General features: G+C 41.8%; 1 protein-coding gene across 3 annotated transcripts in view; it reads right to left on the bottom strand.

The window, feature by feature from the left end:
- Window positions 1-22153, bottom strand: part of PLEKHA3 (pleckstrin homology domain containing A3) — a 30836-nt gene extending 8683 nt beyond the window's left edge. The window contains exons 1-5 of one of the 3 annotated variants that reach the window (XM_053597065.1): window positions 22086-22153; window positions 15455-15571; window positions 8884-9039; window positions 4821-4957; window positions 968-1132 (exon numbers count right to left, since the gene is read on the bottom strand). In XM_053597065.1, the coding sequence (XP_053453040.1) occupies window positions 968-1132; window positions 4821-4957; window positions 8884-9039; window positions 15455-15476 (480 nt within the window). In that variant the 5' untranslated portion in view covers window positions 15477-15571; window positions 22086-22153. Of the gene's footprint in view, window positions 1-967; window positions 1133-4820; window positions 4958-8883; window positions 9040-15454; window positions 15572-20098; window positions 20553-22015 lie in introns of those variants that run through there. The other 2 variants (XM_053597064.1, XM_053597063.1) reach the window with 2 other exon arrangements.
- Between the last annotated feature and the right edge of the window lie 23 nt (window positions 22154-22176).

The following is a 22176-nucleotide window of genomic DNA, read 5'->3' as shown; positions in this document are numbered from 1 at the left end:
TCTGACCATAAACTCATTTTCATGGTATACTTAGCTCAGAGGATGCTATTAATTAGTCCATCATACAGTGACTAGAAAACAATGCTCTAAGTAAATTTAGACAAAAATCGTTACTAACTCTCACATAACTAATTTTGCTGGATGGTTAAAAAAAACTAGAATAAGTCATACTCTACTCTTCAAACAAAGAAGTCTTTAGGCCTCAAGCAATCCTCCTGCCTCAGTTATACCAGTAGCCAGGTGGCATTCTTCCTCCTACAAATGAGCTCCTAAACACTTTGATTCAAAAAATTTTAAGTCTCATCAAACCTTATCTCACCTACAAGTATCCCACAGCATTCTGGAGTAAGTTATTAGCATCAAAAGTACAATGAATCCACCACTCCCAGCAAAGAGTACTTGTTCACATTAAGCATCTAATGTGAAGCAGATCAGATCCTTGCAATGAATAACCCTCTGCTGTAGAAGACACTTTATTTTTACAGATGAAGAAACTGAGGATCAAAGATTAAGTAATTTGACTATTCAGAGGGTTCGAATCCAAATGCTGACCTCAAATACTATTCCCACTGGAACATGCTTCAAATTCTTTACAATTCCTTTTATCATCTGCTTAATTGTATCCCACTGTGGGTAAAACAATATCCCCTTATGAAGTTTTTACCAAGTAGAATAGAGTTCCACAACCTTTTCTGTGTCCCAGTGCACGTGGTATGCGATAATAATTTCTTGGGCTCTGGAGTAAATGAAAGCAGCAGCTTGAGGGCAGCCAGCACACAGCCCTTCCACAGGGGAGGGGATCAGAATACCCACACAGGTGCTGAAGTCCGCTAAAAAGCTCCAAACAAAAAGATTCAACCTGTTGACCATTTCCTTTCTACTGCCTGTTTTCACCCTTAAAAATAAAAACAAAACAAAAACTCTACATGCAGTATCACTACCAAAAAAAAAAAAAAAAAAAACTAACCATTTGAACAGGAGAAGGTGACACAGGAGAAACTAAGGGATCCGGATGGGGCAGTTGAAACATCTCAGGTTTAAACTTGGCATTCGCTATCTTCACACATTCCTCAAGTGTTGTGATGAATGTATTACATGTGGCACTAAGCAGAGAAGAGGCTTCGTTCATATTCTGAAAAATGACACAAAGACATTAACAGATTCACACACAACCGCATGAAACCACACACAACCTTTTAAGGAAGTAATGAAACATTATCTCCTATGGATACATTAGTAGGTTATACATAAACTTATTTAAAATATACTACCTATGTCAGATGCACCACAGGTGTAATCCTACCAATCACCCTCCCTTCGGTGCATCTTACAAGGGTACATGTGAAACTTAGTAAATGTAGAATATAAATGTCTTAACACAATAACTAAGAAAATGCCAGGAAGGCTATGTTAACCAATGTGATGAAAATGTGTTAAACTGTTTATAAAACCAGTGTACAGTGCCCCATGATCGCATTAATGTACACAGCTATGATTTAATAATAAAAAAATAAAATAAAATACAATCCTTGGTGAAGTAGTTAAAATTAGTAAAATTTATTTATACTACCTAAAAGCAAGCAGGTGGGAAGGGGCAGATAGGGAGGGTTTAATTCATCCCTAATGGGTACAATGAACACGATCTGGATGATGGGCATGCTAATAACATTGACTCAAACTGTACAAAAGGAATTCATGTAACCAAAACATCTGTACTCCGAAATACTCTGAAATGAAAATAAATAAAATAAAATACACTGCCTTAGAAAATGAAATCAATGCAAGAAAAAAAAAAAACCGTCTCTTGGGTAAACAACGTAGGAAATGAGATTCCAAGAAAAACTTAAGTTTTGCATTTAACCCCAATAGCATGTTGATAAGCCATGTATAAAAATTTATCTTGGAGGGTGGCGCCTATGGCTCAAGGAGTAGGGCACCGGTCCCATATGCCGGAGGTGGCGGGTTCAAACTCAGCCCCGGCCAAAAAAAAAAAAAAAAACACACACACACAAAAAAATTTATCTTGGAGAAACCTAACCTAAATGGTAATTTTTTAACTATCTGTAAGAATTCCAAAGGTAGACCAGGTGCCAGGGCTTGTGCCTATAACCCCAGCACACTGGGAAACTGAAGCAGGAGGATCACTTGAGCCCAGGAATTCAAGACCAGCCTGAACTATAACACAGCAAAACCCTATCTCTACAAAACATTTAAAAATTAGCCAACTGTTGACCAGGCACAGTGGCTTACACCTGTAATCTCAGCACTTTGGGAGGCCAAGGTGGGCAGATCACCTGAGCTCATGAGCCTGAGCCAGAGAAAGACCCCATCTCTAAAAATAGCCGGCCTTGTGGCAGGCAACTGTAGTCCCAGCTACTCAGAAGGCTGAGGCAAGAGAATCACTTGAGTACAAGAGTTAAAGGTTGCTGTGAGCTATGACACCAGAGCATTCTACAGGGGGCGAAAAAGTGAAACTCTTTGTCTCAAAAAAAATTAGCCAGGTGTAATAGAGGCTAAGGTAGAAGGATCACCTGAGCCTAGGCTTCCAAGATACAGTGAGCTTTGATAACATCACTGCAGTCTAGCCTGGTCAACAGAGTTAGACATTATTGCTAAAAAAATAATAATAAATAAAATAAAAATCATTTCATCTAGCTCACAGCCACCTCAAACTCCTGGGATCAAATGATCCTCCTGCCTCAGCCTCCTGAGTAGCTGAGACTAAAGGTGCCCAGCACAATGCCTGGCTTATTTTTCTATATTTAGTAGAGACAGGGTCTCGCTCTTGCTCAGGCTGGTTTCAAACTCCTGACTCAAGCAATCCTCCCACCTCAGCCTCCCAGATTGGTAGGATTATGGGCACAAGTCACAACACCAGGCCAAAATAAGCATTCTGAAGATGATCACAGCAGTGGAATGCCCTGAAAGTTACTTAGAGGCCCCAAAACTCATGTCTACCCTATAGCCATTCTCCCTTTTCTCTAGTGGTGGAATCAAAACCTCAATTTTGTTGAGGACAACAAAGTATCCTATCCCTGGGAATGAATATAGACTGGTCTAAGTCAGTCATGGCTATTCCATGATCCTCTGTCAAATATTCATTTCTCCTAGTTTCCTTTAAGCCAGACAAAAAGATGACGAGAAGTTTGCTGGAAAGGTTTCTGGGATTTTTGTTTTCTAATTTAAAACCAAGGATAAGTTGAGAAGGTCTCTCTCTACCCTGGCCACTATACTGCCTCCTGCCTCTTTGTGACCTTGGCAGTTACTGTGAAGCATAGGGCATTAGGAGAAAAGTCCAACACACCAAGAATGACCGTGTGGAAGGAGGGAACTGTCACTCAGCTGCTGTGGCAAACATTGAGAGCACCTACCTCCAGAGGGCTGTGGTAAACAGTGAAATGCCCTTAGGGTTTGAAATAACTGAAACCCAAATTGGACTCAGCTTATCTTACACAAGATTTCTCCCCAACAGGAAAAGGCCACAGGAGAGCAGGGAAGATTTCTTGTCCCACTTCTACAAAGTCAGGCGAAGACGACAGGGAACCATACTGGCCTTTCACCCAGAGAGCCGTAGGGCTCACTGGTGCTACTTCACCAGAAGGGGTAAACCCATTTCACAGCTTGATCCTACTAATCTAAATTTTGATTCCTCCACCACTGTTCTTCAGTGATAAATTTTTTTTTTTTTTTTTTTTTGTAGAGACAGAGTCTCACTTTATGGCCCTCGGTAGAGTGCCGTGGCATCACACAACTCACAGCAACCTCCAACTCCTGGGCTTAAACGATTCTCTTGCCTCAGCCTCTGGAGTAGCTGGGACTACAGGCGCCCGCCACAACGCCCAGCTATTCTTTGGTTGCAGTTCAGCCGGGGCCGGGTTTGAACCCGCCACCCTCGGTATATGGGGCCGGCACCTTACCAACTGAGCCACAGGCGCCACCCTTCGGTGATGAATTTTTAAAAGTTATTTCATCTCGGGCGGCGCCTATGGCTCAGTGAGCAGGGCACCGGCCCCATATACCGAGGATGGCGGGTTCAAACCCAGCCCCGGCCAAACTGCAACAACAACAACAAAAAAATAGCCGGGCGTTGTGGCGGGCGCCTGTAGTCCCAGCTACTCAGGAGGCTGAGGCAGGAGAATCGCCTAAGCCCAGGAGTTGGAGGTTGCTGTGAGCTGTGTGACGCCACAGCACTCTACCAAGGGCAATAAAGTGAAACTCTGTCTCTACAAAAAAAAAAAAAAAGTTATTTCATCTCAGTGAGTAGGGCACCAGACTCACATACCAAAGGTGGTGGGTTCAAACCCAGCCCCTGCCAAACTGCAACAATAACAAAAAAATAGCTGCGCACTATGGCGGGTGCCTGTAGTCCCAGCTACTCAGGAGGCTGAGACAAGAGAATCACCTAAGCCCAAGAGCTTGAGGTTGCTGTAAGCGACAAAGTGAGACTCTGTCTCTAAAAAAAAAAGTTATTTCATAAGGATAAATTATCAACTCTCACTAGTTGAAGCTGAGGCCGTATTACCAAAAGAAAAAGCAGTTATCTAGTGAATTCATGCAGTCAGCTTGGAGACCAAAGCCTGGAATACTTCTCCACTCCAAATTATCAGAGTGGCTGCAAAGATAGGCCGTGATCCTGGGGAACTATGCTGCTTCATGCTTTACTCTGGCTACAGGTTAAAGTAGGCAGATCATCTACAGTCGGCCAAGCCCAGAACACGTACAAATGCTCCTCTGCCATCTTATGGGATAACTGAAGACCCTCACCCACACCCCCAGTACATTACAAAGCAAACCAGTCATGAAGGGATCATCTTTTATACCTCTACGCTGGGAGAGGAATGATTCTCATCATGGTGAACAAATTCCTGGATTGTGTGAACTTGTTGCATTAGGAGGTCACAGTAGAGGCGAAGTTCAGACATTTTGGTTTTCAGAGACTCACTGGTTTCATTTATTTCTGAAAGGAACATATACAAACATCCAATTGGATCATTTTCATATTCTTTGGATAGTGTAACAAAATGTAATCGTTTAAAAAGTAAGGCAATAAATATAAAGAGATGTGAGACCTCAGAAATTCGATCACAAGAGCCCTAAGAATACTTCTCTTTAGATAAATGGGGGGGGAGGGGGGATGGGAATGGCAGCCATACATCTACCATGAAATTCAGGCAATTTCCAGAGACAAGCTGATGAGCATTCAATGTTTTACATAGTATATTTCCATTTCAGTATACAGTATATTTCCCATTACTCATCTTCCATTTGAGAAGTGCTGGTATTTGTTTCATGAATTGGCTTCATTTTTGTCCTTCATCCATTTTTTTTTTCCAGCTCTGATACTGGTTTTCCTCTTAACAATACACAAACTAATTGTAAAAGTTCTAACATTAAAGATAGTAATCTTTCCTCTATCCTATATACTGCAAATACTTTTCCAGATCTGTTAGGTCCCTTTCAGTTTTCTTTAGCATATATTTTAGCATACAGAAGTTTTTAATATGTATGTTAATTAAAACCACTGTATATAAACATTCATTTTTCTTCTGTTCCTTTCACAGCTTCATTTTCACATTATACTCCTCAGATTTTTTTAAGTATACTTTCTTCTCTTTAAATCTCCAAACTAAACATCCAGCCATAATCTAAGCCACTCACTCGCCAATCAATGCCCTTTAAACTGGAAATATAAGTTACAGCAGAAGAAAAAAAATGCATACTAGATTCCCAGTGCTTCTTGGTACTCCCTGGGCCAAGCCAGTAGCCATGCCCTTGCAGTCTAGCCACAAGGTCACATTCACCAAAGCTGATAAAAAGCAGCTCTGTCTGCTCATTTGATCAACCTAAATTGATTCCTGCCCAAATTTAAGCCCATTCCTTCTTTTTTTAATATGGTAAAATATACATAACATAAAGTTTTAAACACTTTTTTTTTTTTAGACAGAGTCTCATTTTGTTGCCCTCGGTAGAGTGCCATGGCCTCATAGCACAGCAACCTCAAACTCCTGGGCTCAAGCAATTCTCTTGCCTCAGCCCCCCAAGTAGCTGGGACTACAGGTGCCTGCCACAATGCCCAGCTATTTCTAGAGACGAGGTCTCACTCTGGCTCAGGCTGGTCTTGAACCTGTGAGCTCAGGCAATTCACCCACCTTGACCTCCCAGAGTGCTAGGGTTCCAGGTGTGAGCCACCGTGCCCGGCCCTTTTTAAACACTTTAAGTATACACTTAAAAAGGTCACACTAAGTACATTCACATCGTTGTACAACCATTGCTACTATCCATCTCCAGAACTTTTTTTTTTCACCTTCCCCAATTGAAATTCTATACCTGTTAAACACTTACCCCACCCCCTCCTCCACCTAGACCCTGGCAACCACCATTCTATTTTCTGTCTATATAAATTTCACCGTTCCGGGTTTTTCATAAAAGTAGAATCATAGACTATTTGTCCTCCTGCGATTGGCTTATTTCACTTGGCATAATCTATATAACATCTTTGGTACATGTGTCAGAATTTCCTTCCAAGACCAAATAATATTCCATTTTACATATATATGCTACATTTTGTTTATATGAATGAACATTTGGGTTATTTCCACCTTTTAGCTATTGTGAATACCCATTCCTTCTCCCACCCTTAGCCATGCTCTTGTCATCATGTTCTGTTACATACTTGAAAATTGTTATAAATTCAATGCTTAGCCTCCATTTCTTACTACCCATAATTTAGTTGCTTCCACTAATTAACACTTTGTGACAGGGTCTCACTCTGTCACCAGGCTAGACACAGCAACCTCAAACCCCCAAGCTCAAGCAATCCTCCTGAGTAGCTGGGACCACAGGTGTGCACCACCATGCACAGCTAAATTTTTTTTTTGAGACAGAGTCTCCTTGTATTCCCCAGGCTAATGTCAACTCCTGGCCACAAGCAATCCTCCCACCTTGGCCTTGAAAAATGCTGGATTACAGATGTAAACCACCATGTCCAGCCTGTTTTTTTAATTATAAAGGTAATATATATTCAATGAAAAATATTAGAAAAGAGAAAAAATGTGAAAAGAAAATTCAAACAACTATGCTAGGCCAGGCATGGTGGTTCACACTTGTAATCCTGGCACTCTGGGAGTCAAAGGGGCTGGATTGCTTGAGCACTTGTAATCCTAGCACTCTGGGAGTCAAAGGGGCTGGATTGCTTGAGCTCAGGAGTTTGAGACCAGCCTGAGCCAGAGCAAGACCCTGTCTCTAAAAACAGCCAGGCACTGTTACAGGTGCCTATAAGTCCCAGCTACTGAGGGGCAGGAGTGTGGGGGACAGGAGGTGGGGGTGCTGAGGCAAGAGAATAACTTAAGTCCAAAAGTTTGAGGTTGCTGTGAAAGTGTCTCTACCAAGACACTTTGTCTACTGAGAGTGACAAAGTGAGACTGTCTCAAAAAAAAAAAAAAACTGGACTATGGTTTGAATATAGTTTGTCCTCACCAAAACTCAGGTTGAGACTTGGTCCCCAGTGTGGCAGCGTAAGAGATGATTAAACATTAAGAAGGATTAGTGCTTTTCTCAAAAGGAGTTCCTTCCTTCCCTCTTGGTACTGGAGTAGTTACCTTGAGAGTGGGTGGCTGCATGTATAAATCAAGGCTGCCTCTCGTGTTTGGTCTCTTTTTGCATATGCCCACTTCCCCTTCTGATTCTCTGCCATGTTATGATCTAGCACAAGGCCCTCACCAGAAGCTGATCAGATGTAACCACTTGATCTTGAATTTCCATCCTCCAGAACCATGAGTCAAACAAACTTCTTTTCTTTATAAATTACAGTCTCAGGTACTTTGCTGTAGCAACATAAAATGAACTAAGATAACCTGAAATCCCACTATCATGACATAAATACTGCCATTATTTTCACATTATATCTGCATATTGTTGAAATAATACCATGAACCATTTGCTTTGCTTTTAATTTTATTAAATCTTTTTGGAATGGAAATATATGCATATGGCAAAGTCAAAAGGTCTCAAAGTGTATACCATGAAAAGTGAGTCTGCTTCCCAAAAACTCTAGTTCCATAGGTAACAACTTGACCAATTCTTTTTATTTTTTTTTTTTGTAGAGACAGAGTTTCACTTTATTGCCCTTGGTAGAGTGCCATGGCATCACACAGCTCACAGCAACCTCCAGCTCCTGGGCTTAAGCGATTCTCTTGCCTCAGCCTCCCGAGTAGAACAACTTGACCAATTCTTATATATCTTTCCTAAGTCAGACAATTAATACTACTATTAATATGTATAATTTTGAAGGTTACTTTGTCAATGATCATTTAAGCTTGGGCATTTGCTCACATTAAAATATCCTTGTAAACATTTTACTGGCTACATAATACATCAGCCAATGAAAGTACTGGTTTATTGAATTATGAATCACTCCCCAGAACAGAACTGTATCTTTTATAATAAATTTTTTCTGATAAAGATGTATATATGTAAAGCTTCTTCTATATTTCTAATTATTTCCTTGGGATAGATTACTAAAAGTGGACCGTTTTCCACTTTTTTTTTTTTTTTGGAGAAGAGTCTCACTTTGTTGCCCTTGGTTGAGTGCCATGGCATCATAGCTCACAGCAATCTCAAACTCTTGAGCTCAAGCAATTCTCTTGCCTCAGCCTCCTGAGTAGCTGAGACTACAGGCGCCCGCCACAACACCCAGCTGTTTTTAGTGACAGGGTCTCATTCTTGCTCAGGCTGGTCTCGAACCTATGAGCTCAGGGCAATCCATCCACCTTGCCCTCCCAGAGTGGTGGGATTACACGCCTGGGTCACTGTGCCCAGCCAGGACAGGACAATTTCTATTAATGTTTAAGAAAGCTCATACCACAGGAAAAAATTTATAGTTACCTTTTTCTTTTTTAGTCCTAGTATCAGTCAAACATGCTTTGGAGCTCCCCAGAGCAACCAGCCACCTCTGTCTTTCAGCTGCATTCACTGCCTTCATGTAGAAATGCTGCTCTCCTGGAATGATTAATTCCATTCTTGTATTGTCTGCTGAATGAACTATGATCATAAACAAAGGAAAAATATAGTCATAGACTTAAGTAATTCGGGGAAAAATCAAACCATCACCCTTAAACAGAATTAAATGCTTCACACATCTAAAAAAACATGTATGACACAGATAGTGCCATTCCCTACAGGGTCGCTCAGTGGCTCCCTCCAAACCACCATTCTAACATAGACCCAAGGTGACAATGGTGCCAAAGCAATGGGACGTCTGAAAGAGAAAACAGGCACTAATTAACTCCTGAGAAGTGAGACCTCCCTTGGGGCCACCCAGCCATCTTAAATACAAGCATAATGAATGTCACACGACCACACATTTTTTACTCATTTCCTTGAAAGCAGTCTATGTTTGCACATCCCCCAAGCCTACAATAGTGCCTGCATTAAGAAGGAGTACAAAAATGGTAACTGTGGTCACTTTCCACTAAAACAATAATTCTATGGCACACCCATTTGTATTTTGAAGACCTTTACCTCTTCTATCCTCAAACCCCTGATTCTGTGACAAAGGAAAACTAATTAAGAATTATGCTGAGCCAATCCCAAGTCTTTGTTGTAAAACAAAATTTGTGTTAAGCTATCATTAATCAGTAAGCATTTACCCAGCTCAGAGCAGGGCTAGTAGAGGGGAAGATAGAGGGGGCAGATATGTCATTGCTTTCATAGAGCTGACAGTGTAACCAAGGTAACCAACTGACACACCAAAAGTAATCAGAACACAAATGTTGAACTCTTTGGTGCAGAGATTTCATGGTTATAAGAGGAAGTAAGAAAAGGCAGGAAACTAAAAAGGCATCAAGATTTGATGATAGTGGGATTTGGTTTAAAAAAATGCACGAGAAAAGGCCTAGAAGAGGAAATAAACACAGAAATGTTCTGAGAGTATCAGGAAACAACCCTAAACAGAACTCAGTGTTATATCACAAAGTAGTTTATACTCGTGAATAGATAAGCTGCGTGGAGCCAAATTACAAGGGACCTAAAATGTCTGGAAGAAACCCTGACTTGAATAATTAATAACTGAAAATACTGACCAGATGCTCAGGGTATCCTGGCAAATAAGCACCACAGAAGCTTGGCTATCTTATTATTCTACTTACATGGGCCATCCTTAGGTGTAGATACTGAAAGATATAATCATGCAACAATTAAAGACAGTGAAAAGGATTTCTTGGCTAGGACAAAACTACTGAAATCCCAAGCTGTAAGAGTTATTTGCTATCAGGCCTCTCCCTATATTGTGTTTTTATTGTTTCCTTCAATGGTCAATCCTTTCCTTGATTTCTGTATAGGACTCTGTATCTTGAGCTGTGGTGACATTTTTGTTTTGTTTCTTTTTTAAATTAAGTCTCTTATTGAGCCCTTGTGATATATATTAAATAAATATGCTCTGGTTGGAAAAAAAAAAAGTTATTTGCTAATACTAGCAAAAGAGTTATTTGCTAATACTAGCAAAAGAACCAATACCTACCTTAAAATAAAATGATTTTACTACAGGATGAAACTAAAATAAGATGATTCACTTTTAAACACACTAGAATTTATGTGCCCAATCAAGAGTGGTCCCCTCCTAAGTTGTCACCTAAAAAGGCCACAAACTTCAAAATGATGCTTCCAAAACATCAAGTCCTTAGGAAAAAAAATGACGAACAAGACTTCTGAACACAAAACTAAAAAAAATGTTACTAAGAGAAATGAAATACCTAACTAAATATAGGAAAACACCATGTTACTGGATCAGACGATTCAATATTGTCAAGATTCCAATCCTCCTCAAATTGATCTACAGAGTCAGTGCAATTCCAATCAAAATTCTAGCAGATATTTGTGGAAATTTACAAGCAGATTTGAAAATATATAAGGAAATTTTTTAAAAGGCCCATAATAGCCAAGACAATACTGAAAAAGAGTAAAATTAAAAGACTTATTAGGCTATCGATTTTTTAAAAAGTACAAAGCTAAAGAAATTAAGACAGTGATATATACACAAGAATATAAAAATAAGGCCATGGAACAGAACAAACAGTCCACACATATGTGGTCACTTGCTATCTGACAAAGATAACCGGAAAGACTGCTATTAAGTGGATTACAGAGCTCATATATAGATCTAAATATAAAAAGAAAAACAATAAACCTTCAAGAAGAGTAACACAGAAGATGTCTTAAGGGGGACATTAAAAGTTCTAATAAAAAATTCAACACACTGGACTCTACCAAGAACTTTTGTTCATCAAGAGACACAAGACAGGAAGAAAACAGAAACTACAGAGTGGAAGAAGAAACATGTAACATAAAGACTCATTCAGACTATAGGAAGAACTCCTACATCAACAAGCAAAGGAGATGAATTTAGGAAATGGGCTGAAGACTTGAAAAGGGACTTCAAATGGCTCAGTAACACCTGAAAAAGTATTCAACATCATTAGATTTGGAGGAAAAGCAAGTTAAAACTACTGCACACATCAAATATTCAAAATTTTAAAAATAGGTAACACCAAATTTTGGCAAAGATACAGAGCAACTGAAACTTTCATATTCTATCAGTTGAAGAATAAAGTGATATAATCATTATGAAGAAAAGTTTGGCATTATCTGTGAAAAAGATTCTCTCCTTGACCAAATTTTTGTCAGCTCTGCTCAACTAGGTTGCCATCCTCATCTTAGTAAAGTCCGGTTTTAGTAGGAATACTGCAAAGTCAGTTTAGCCAGAATCCCCCACTCCTGCCATTTCATCACCCTTGAAATCTGACCACATTTCCCAGTCCCTTCCATCCCTCAGGTGATGTCTGATCGCCCTGACCATTGCCTGCCTTCTACAAGAATCCTGTTAGGTTGGTTTAGCTAGAATCTTCACTTACCTCTGATGTTTTTTCTTAACAAGTTTCCATCCACTGATGCCTCCCCCACCCCACCCCACCCCACACACACAGAGCCTATTGCTTGACTATAAATTCCCACTTTTCCTTGCTCTATTCAGATTTGAGTCCAATCTCTCTCCCCTACTGCAAACCCTCACTGCAGCAGTCCCTATATCTGTCACAACAGTCCTAAAGAAAGCCTGCCACACCATTCTAACAAGTGACAAGAATAACTGTTTCTTTAACATCTGTTAAAGAAACACCACTTCTAGATACATACTAAACAGAAATCCATCATATGTTCAATAAAATAAATATTCAAGAATGCTCATAATGGCTTTACTCTTATAGTCCCCAAATGGAAATTACGCAAAAATCCATTAATACTAGAATAAATACCCAAATTGTGGGATATTCACCCAAAGGAATACTACACAACGAGAATGGCTGAACTACTATTAGTAGAACACCAGAGATAAATTTCACAAATATAATGTTGAAGCCAGACAGAAAAGAAAATACTAAACAATTCCGTTTACAAAATGTTCAAAAGCAGGCAATACTTATCTATGGTGATAAAGTCAGATTAATAGTCATCTTCTGTGGAATTAGTAGCTGAGAGGACCTGACAGAAAGGGGTCTGAGATACCGATAACATTCTAATTCCTTTTTTGTCACCCTTGGTAGAGGGCTGTGGCGTCACAGCTCACAGCAATCTCCAACTCGTGGGCTTAAGCGATACCCTTGCCTCAGCCTCCCAAGTAGCTGGGACTACAGACATTTTAATTCTTGAGCTGGGTGGTAGTTACACAAGTGTTTTCACTTTGTAAACATTCATTAAGCTAAATGTTATTTAAAATGTATGCCCTTTTCTATGTTTTTCATGACTAAATTGATTAAACAAAAAACAACAACAAAAATGTTGCCATGCCTTGAAAACATTTTGGAATTACCTTAGAATTCTATAGCCAATTATCTTTTAAATATCCTCAAGGTTGGCATATCTTTATTTTTATTTATTTATTTTTTTTTAGAGACAGAGTTTCACTTTATCACCCTCAGTAGAGTGCCGTGACGTCACAGCTCACAGCAACCTCCACCCCCCAGGCTTAAGTGATTCTCTTGCTTCAGCCTCCCAAGTAGCTGGGACTACAGGCACCCACTACAACGCTCAGCTATTTTTTTGTTGCAGTTGTTTTGGTTCATTGGGGCCGAGCTTGAACCCGCCATCCTTGGTGTATATGGCTGGTGCCATAACCACTGTGCTATGGGTGCTGAGTTAAAGTATATCTTTAAACTCTAAAGGTAGCTTTGTTTCTGATCAAATTACATTTGGAATCAAATTTGAGAGTAAGGTGAGAAAACTACTACTTAAAGGCTCGGTGCCTGTAGCTCAGAGGCTAGGGTGCCAGCCACACATACCAGAGCTGGCGGGTTCAAATCCAGCCTGGACCTGCCAAACAACAATGACAACTACAACCAAAAAATAGCCGGGCATTATGGCAGGTGCCTGTAGTCCCAGGAGAGGCAAGAGAATCGCTTAAGCCCAGGCGTTTGAGGTTGCTGTGAGCTGTGATGCTACAGCCCTCTACCAAGGTCGACAGCTTGAGACTCTGCCTCAAAAAAAAAAATGAATGCCTTGAATGTGCTTTGCTTGTGTGATTTATAAACCGGTTCATAAGACAAACCCAAAAAGAGTTCTGAAACATTGGTAACAACAGTGTCATTGAAAGCACATAAATCGAAAAAATTAGTCCACTGAAAGCCAACGGATATTGGTACATTTCAGTATGCTTATTAAAAATAAAAAACAATTGGGCAGCACCTGTGGCTCAGTGAGTAGGGCGCCAGCCCCATATGCCGAGGGTGGTGGGTTCAAACCCAGCCCCGGCCAAACCGCAACAAAAAAATAGCCGGGCGTTGTGGCGGGCGCCTGTAGTCCCAGCTACTCAGGAGGCTGAGGCAAGAGAATAGCGTGAGACCAAGAGTTAGAGGTTGCTGTGAGCCGTGTGACGCCACGGCACTCTACCTGAGGGCGATACAGTGAGACTCTGTCTCTACAAAAAAATAAATAAATAAATAAAAAATAAAAAACAATTATACTCCACGTATTTTAGGGAAGATGAAAGAACATCTATGTACTAGGCTAATGTGTTTCTGTATCTCATATAGTCATGACTCGCTTCTAAGAGAGCAGTAGTAATTCATAGCTAACAGGTATGGCGGGCGTTGTGGCGGGCGCCTGTAGTCCCAGCTACTCCAGAGGCTGAGGCAAGAGAATCACCTAAGCCCAAGAGCTGGAGGTTGCTGTGAGTTGTGACGCCAGGGCACTCTACCAAGGGTAACAAAGTGAGACTCTGTCTCTAAAAAAAACAAAACAAAAAGCAAAACAAAGATGCAGACATATAGCTAAAGGATAAGCACCCAAAGCAAAAATTCTCCTTTGTCTACATGGCTAAATCCTACTAAAAACTACCACAAAATCACACAAAAGGAGCAATGCAGCCCTGGAAAATGAGCACACAACACATTAGCTGCTGCTTTGGTTTAACTTAAGTAAGAAAATGCATAGAGCAGTAAGATGATTCTGGAGTATTTGGTATCTATGACCAAGAGTTCACCACGTTAAAGAAATACCCTTCAGGGCGGCACCTGTGGCTCAGTGAGTAGGGCACCGGCCCCATATGCCAAGAGTGGTGGGTTCAAACCCAGCCCCAGCCAAACTGCAACAACAAAATAGCCGGGCGTTGTGGCGGGCGCCTGTAGTCCCAGCTACTCGGGAGGCTGAGGCAAGAGAATCGCCTAAGCCCAGGAGTTGGAGGTTGCTGTGAGCAGTGTGATACCACGGCACTCTACTGAGGGCAGTAAAGTGAGACTCTGTCTCTATAAAAAAAAAAAAAAAAAAAAAATACCCTTCACTAATACTCAAGCTAAGAATTCAGTAGAAATAATTATCATTTTATCTGATTTTACTCTACCTACCTCCACCCCACACGCCCAATCACACATACAAATGAATCAATGGTCCGAGAAATCTTCCTTCATGAAAATTACAGCATAACCTATTATTTTATTGCTCCCCTTTTGGAAGAAAAGGAAACAACCTCTATCGCCCAGAGAAGCTTATCTCCAAATTTAGCAAAAAAACAATTTATGACACTGACTTCGTATTTTAACAAAACCCTACAGAGCTAGCCCCATCATCTTTACAGCTCGGCTTACAACTTTTACAATAACTTTGTACAATGAAAGAGAAGGTTTATAGACTCAAAACGGACACTAAAGTGTCCACAAGAAATCGTTTATCAAATCCAAATTGGAAGACCAGCACAAGTAGTTTGGATTTCAATTCAAAGTATATTTATAGGGGCCCAAAGATCAAAAACAATGTTTAACACTGTTAAATGCCATTCCCAATTGCTGAGAATATAATGGCATTAGAGAATCCCTAAGTGGTCAGAAATGATGTTTTTCTCTTGTTCTGAGTATGGTGGCGAACCCTTTACTACCATGACCTCAAATTCCTAGAATCCCATATATGGACTCACCTTTAATTTCACAAACTGCCATCTTTATGCTTCCTTTGCTCCCTTTGCAAACATCATCCTGTGAATCATAGTAGGATAGGATTCCATTATCTAAAACAAACCAACGAGGCTGCCAACCTACAAAGATCATAAACAACAAAAGGTTAATAAGGAAAGAAATTATTTTTATCACAAAGAAAACTGTGATTTCAGGCAGAGGGCAGTGGCTCATGCCTATAATCCTAAAACTCTGAGAGGCCAAGGCAAATGGATCACCTGAGCTCAGGATTTCAAGACCAGCCTAAGCAAGAGCAAGACCCCATCTCTACTAAAATTAGAAGAAAAAGTAGCCAAGCATTGTGGCAGATACCTATAGTCCCAGCTACTCAGGAGGCTGAGGCAAAAGGATCAATTGAGCCTAGGAATTTAAGGTCGCTATGAACTATGATGCCTATATACGCTACCCAGGGTGACAGAGTGACACTGTCTCAAAAAAAAAAAAAAAACTGTTACTTCAAAACCTGCTATCACATTATTTCTTGGCTCTCAAATAATATTTCAACAATAAAATTTTTAATGGCCAAGCCTTACTCAAAATGTTCTTGCATTAATCTCTACTTTGTTGGGAGAGATTTCTGGAGAAACCTCTGGATTAACATAAACACAGGAAGTAATACTTTTCTTCTGGCTCACAACCTTTTTTGTTTGTTTGTTTGTTTGTTTAGCAGGCCAAGTTCAAACCTGCCAACCCCAGTGCACTGGGGCTGGTGCTCACAACCTTCTTATTAACAACCCAGAAGGCCCATCCTCAGTAATAGTCCTATACAGGACCCTGTACAGAACTATCTTATTTTCTGAAAAAGGAATAGAGTTGGAGTTATGAAAGTAATGGAAAAGCAACAGAAAACAGGAACTGGCCCCGCCTCTATTATCATTCTTTAATGGGATAACTATAACCTGGGGAACATCTTTTCATGTCAGTGAATGTCTAAAATTCCCTATCTCCAAAATGAAAAGGTTGCATAAGATGACCTCTCAGGTTTCACCTGGTCCTCTAAATTCTGCAGAGTGACCTTTCTCCTCCTATATAATACAGATCTAGGCAAACTCCCTTGAACACAGTAAGTGCTTTACCCTATGGTAAAAGAACAGATTCCCTATGCCACCCTCCACCACCACTTCCCTTCTCTGTAGCTGTTCCCTAGGGCAGAAAAGATAGAAACTGCAATTATTCATTTAATTGATAGTTACTCTGTGACTATCACAGACTTGACTCCAAGGCAAAGCTGGTAACAAGGATGGTGGCTTTCCTTGGTACACAACTCCCACTTCTCACAAATCCAAATTTGCTGTTCTCTGAAACATGCTATAGTTCACAACAGTTCACTGACTAATAACATGGTGACCATGCTGGAAGCAGGGTGACTATCCTTGTTCTTTTCATGACTAATTAAATCACGATTCAACACAAGTGTTCCAGGCTAAAATGTACCCACTTCTAAAATGTGGGTGTTCAAATACCGGTCACTTCAGCCATAGCCTGCTCTATGATTAATTTGGTTTTTCAGGCGGCGCCTGTGGCTCAGTCGGTAAGGCGCCGGCCCCATATACCGAGGGTGGCCGGTTCAAACCTGGCCCCAGACAAACTGCAACCAAAAAATAGCCGGGCATTGTGGCGTGTGCCTGTAGTCCCAGCTACTCGGGAGGCTGAGGCAAGAGAATCGCTTAAGCCCAGAAGTTGGAGGTTGCTGTGAGCTGTGTGAGGCCACGGCACTCTACCGAGGGCCAGAAAGTGAGACTCTGCCTCTCCAAAAAAGAAAGAAAAAAAAAAAAAAAGAAATAATTTGGTTTTTCCAGGGCCAGATAGTATTAAGACAAGGTAGATAGGTGTGTTCACTTTATACCCTGATCACAGATGTAGGACTTAACCTTTCCAAAAGACTTTACCTTAGCGGTTCTCAACCTGTTCCCAACCCATAGGAACTGTATTAAAGGGCCACAGCATTAGGAAGGTTGAGAACCACTGCTTTACTTGAACATTGAATCATGATAAAAAAAAAAAAGTTAAAGGGGCGGCGCCTGTGGCTCAGTGAGCAGGGCGCCAGCCCCATATGCTGAGGGTGGTGGGTTCAAACCCAGCCCTGGCCAAACTGCAACAAATAAATAGCCGGGCGTTGTGGCGGGCGCCTGTAGTTCCAGCTGCTCGAGAGGCTGAGGCAAGAGAATCGCGTAAGCCTAAGAGTTAGAGGTTGCTGTGAGCCGTGTGACGCCACCGCACTCTACCGAGGGTGGTACAGTGAGACTCTGTCTCTATCGAAAAAAAAAAAAGTTAAATTTTACTCGCATACTTTAAGAAGGCAGAGAATGTCATAATACCATTTAGAAAGGTATGTGTCCAAAATAATTTAAATAAAACAAACAAGTTTCATATTCCTGGAAAATTCATTTTTATGAAACACTGTAATCTCTCCTAATAGGACCTGGCAAAAAACAAACACACACCTAGAGGTTCTTTTGCTACATGGATTTTGTCTACCTTCTTTAGCACTGTATTCCCAGCAACTAGAATGGTGCCTGGCACACAACAGATGCCAAAAAAAGCAATTTCTCAAGTAACAATAAATAAATGAATGAATACCAAAAAAGGGAGATACTGCCTATTATCCGTGGCAGTATACACATGCAGTGTATTTGTGCAAGTATAATGTGTTGAATATGCATAGAAATGATATTAATAAATATCATTATCTTTCCTTATAAATGGGGGGGGCAGTGTAAAAATCTACTACTCTACCCAAGGTCAAGTGTGCCTATAGAACAAATTATGATTTTGAAAGCCATATAACTGCAATTCAATATCTCTTTAAAACAAATATTGAGCATAGTAATTTATAGCAATATGAAAGGTGTGGTGGAATGCATTAATCTAATCAAGCCTATTAATTATCTCTTGCGTACCTTGTTAAAAAAATATTTAATGAAACAATCTCTAATTGATTCACACATTTATATAACAGGGGGCTGTGTCTGTGAAAAAGATTCATGGGTATTCCTTTTTTAAAAAACACATTATTTTTACCTCAAATTACCAATTGTTACTGAAATCCTTATTCTCTACAAAGTATTGTAATTTATTGTAAGGGTCAGAGATCACTTAGTATGAACAGAGCTCATCCTTATGACCTGAGATGAACTAAAATTGATGATCAGCATGCCCTCAGGGCATATTTAAATTTTAAAAAGAGTTCTTCCAAACAGGATTTCATTTCAGCAAACTTCTATGATACAGACTAGAAGTTAACTACATGCACTGCAAAGATTAAAATCTAAAGTACACTTGTGGTTAAAAGCTCAACAGCTGGTACTCAGTACCTTAGGAGATGAGGAAATGACCGAGACCAAATTTCACCTCAAGTATTAAATTATGACTCATCTCTATAATCGCCATTGCTCTGGGGTATGCATAAATGGTTTCTCAGGCATGACCTCCCAGTACACTGTGCTTATGAACTTTGCTAACAGGTGAAAGATACTTTGGCACTTTCCCTCAACCAAACAGTAAAATGGCGCTGCCACAACCATCCATATGAATATGCTTAATAAAAAATATTTGTCTTTAGTTGGAATAAAACATTAGCATATCATAAATGTTAAAGCATTTGATGCTATAAATCTGGCATTAGCAATCTAATTAATCAAAAAACAGGGGCAACTGTAGGTGAACACTTATGCCTTAAAGTATTTATGTGTAGATTTTGCACAAGGTCAGGTGGACCTAAATTGAGCGCGCCACATAATTACTAAGAGGTTCAATACTTTGAGCACAGTGAATAAGAGTTCAAGGCAAGATTTTGCCTATTATATTGGACCGAAAAATCTGTTTACTATTCAATATATTTAAAACCCATTCTTCTTACTCTAACATGGTGAGATCATAGAATTCTGGAATTGAAAGGCACCTCCACAGTAAAATAGTTGACCACCCTGGCCTTACCAGAATGAGATCTTGAAAGAATAAATGACTGTCTTTACTGTTGGTTGATTTAACCCAGATTTAAGGTTAAGGATAAGGCTGTCAACGCCATGGAAAGGAGCCCTTCCCTGCTGGTCTCTCATTTCTGCAGAAACAACTAACTTTTTGAAGTTCTTTCGAACCCACTTCAAGGGTGAAATTGCCTTGCCTGCTCCCCCCTTCTCTGTATTGCATTTCTTCCGCTATTTCTCAGTTACGTGAATTCTGAAATGTACAGATACTTCACTGATAATTGCTAAGAGAACATTATCTGGAGACAGCTTCTAAAATCATGCTTGCCAACCTAGAACAACTTCAGCAAAAGAACTTTTTAAAATAAAGTGCTAAGGAAATTAAATATAGAAAGGATTTCTTAAAAGAGAAGTACCATTACCAAGTAAAGAAGTGTCGTCGGACGCACTTCCCACCTTCGGGAAGGTGCGCAGTCTTGAACCCTCCCTTGAAAGGGCCAGACAATCTACCGGGGCAGAGACAGGGATTAAGCCCTGACAACGAAAGAAGAGCCAATTCGCTAAGAGGGTCACAGCGGGCCACCAGAAGGGCGGGGGAGCCTTCTCTGAAGCCTCCCCGCCTAATCCCGCCCAAGCCCTGTGCCTCTCCCCACTGCCCCCAGAAGCACCCGAGCCCGGTACCTGTGAGATAGTTGGTCCACTTGTACAGAACCCCCTCCATGCTTCAGAGCCCCGCACCGCGCATCCTCCTGGCCCGGCGCGGCCGCGCTGCTGGGTAGGCGCGGAGCCTGGGGCAGCCCCTGGCGGTCTGTCCGAGCCCCCTCCCGAGGCGCCCCGCGCCGGCACGACGCCGCCCTCAGCCCGCGCGCGCCGCCGGGACGTGGCGGCCCTTAGAGGCTGAGACGGCGGGCGCCGCGTGGAGCTCGGGGGCCGCGAGGCGCAGCCTCAGACATCCCCGGGCGAGCCTCGGCGGCCGCTCCCGCTACAACGGCAAAAACGCGCCCGCAGCCGGCCTCCCCGCTCGCGCTTCCGCGGCCCGGCTGCTCCCTTCCACGCCCCGGCGTTTCCTCCTCCCCGCCTGCCTTCCTTCCCCCCGGGCTCCCCGTTTGTTTTCATTGACCCCGACGTCGCTTTCACTTCCTGGATGAAAGGGGCCGGATCGTCTCGGGAAACCCCTCCCCGGCGGCGGGGCTGGAGGAGCGGGCGCGGCCTGCGGCCCCACCGCTGTGCGAGAGGCTGCGCGAGGAAGGCGGGCGGGCGCGGCGCGCCCTCGGTCCCTGGACTGGGACTACCTTCCTCCTCCCCCTTCTTCGAGCCCCGAGGCCTTCGAGCCCCGCTGGGCGCGCGGTTTCCGGGCCCACCCGAGCACTAGCTCCCTGCGCGCTAGTCCTGCGGGCGGCGATTTAGGCACCTCGGATTTTCTACGCCTCAAGTCCTTTGGGTGATTGTTTTTTTCTTCAAAATAATGATAATAAATCCTTCCTATTTCTGTCTGCTTCATATTCTTCTCATATTCAGAGGATCTTAGACATTATCGCGTAGGAAGACAGTGTGCAGTTCACGGGATCCTCCCACAAGGAGAAGAGAAGAGCCCCAAGGAATTGTCCTCAAGCCAATGATTCATCTTGGATAGCAACAATTTTAATTATGTTACTAAAACAAGGAACTAAATTTCGACATCTTAGTCAGAAAAGTGGGGGTTTTCTGGTTTTTGAAAATCCCCCTGGAAGTGATCTTCATCTTACATAATTGACAGTAATTTTCAGATTAATGAAATTTTGCAAACTTTAAGCAAAGCATATTTAGCAGGCCCAGTGCTCCTTTTCACTGAGGTAGAATAACATCTCTCTTCCCAGAACCTAATTTGGGGGACACGGGCCTTCGCAGGTCTTCCGTTTAGGGTAGACTTTGGTATTCACTTGGATATAAAGTGAGGTAGAAGAATTGAGAGATGGATGGATGTAATGAATCAGATATAGTTCAATGTCAATCATAAAATCTAGGCGGTGGGCTTTTCTGTGTTTTTAAAGTTTTCATAGTAAAATGGTGAGGAGGTGTGTCAAACAGATTTCGTTAAATCTGTTGCTATTAACTGTGAGATTGGAGAATAAATGCCCAATACTCAAGTTTCCTCGTCTGATGTGGACAACTACAGATCTCAGGAGGTTGGTAAGAAGTCAAGAGCTTTTCCTGCACTGCTAGAGGCCTTAAAGCCAAGAGCAGCCCGAGCCAGGAGAGAAGGAAAAGCAAGCTGGGGCAGCTCCGAATCGCTGAGGTGGGTGCGTGCAAATGCCTGTCACGCCGCGCAGAAGCCCCGGTGCAGCGGTTCTTTCGAGTCCAGCCCACCTTGGTTGTGCGTGACTCAACCTTGATGCGTGACTCCGACACGAGAATGCGCTTTAAGGACACGCCAGACACCCACAGAGGATACTATTTCTCACCCTCTCCTTCCAGAATGCCTCCACTCCCAATACCCAGATCCCTAGGCGCCTTAAGAAAAGCCTTTTTCGCCCAAAAATGACAACCATATTCTGACTTATCCCAACCACAGTCTCGTTCTTTGTCAGTTTTGTTTTTGGAAACTCGAGCATTACTAACCAAGGCTGAGGAAAGCGGCTGTAAAATAGCGGGGTTAGCGAGGAAAAGCGGTTCGAGCGTGCGGCGCTACCTTCGCGACTGAGAGCAGCAACACGGGTGCCAGACACCTGAGGGACATACGCCGGCCCGGGACCTGCAAAACGCTGGGCAGCAAGAAGCGG

The sequence above is a fragment of the Nycticebus coucang genome, chromosome 7 (assembly GCF_027406575.1).
Source record: "Nycticebus coucang isolate mNycCou1 chromosome 7, mNycCou1.pri, whole genome shotgun sequence".
In the NCBI taxonomy this organism is placed as follows: Eukaryota; Metazoa; Chordata; class Mammalia; order Primates; family Lorisidae; genus Nycticebus; species Nycticebus coucang.
The sequence above is the reverse complement of the archived record's forward strand: the minus strand, read 5'-3'. Positions and strand labels throughout refer to the sequence as shown.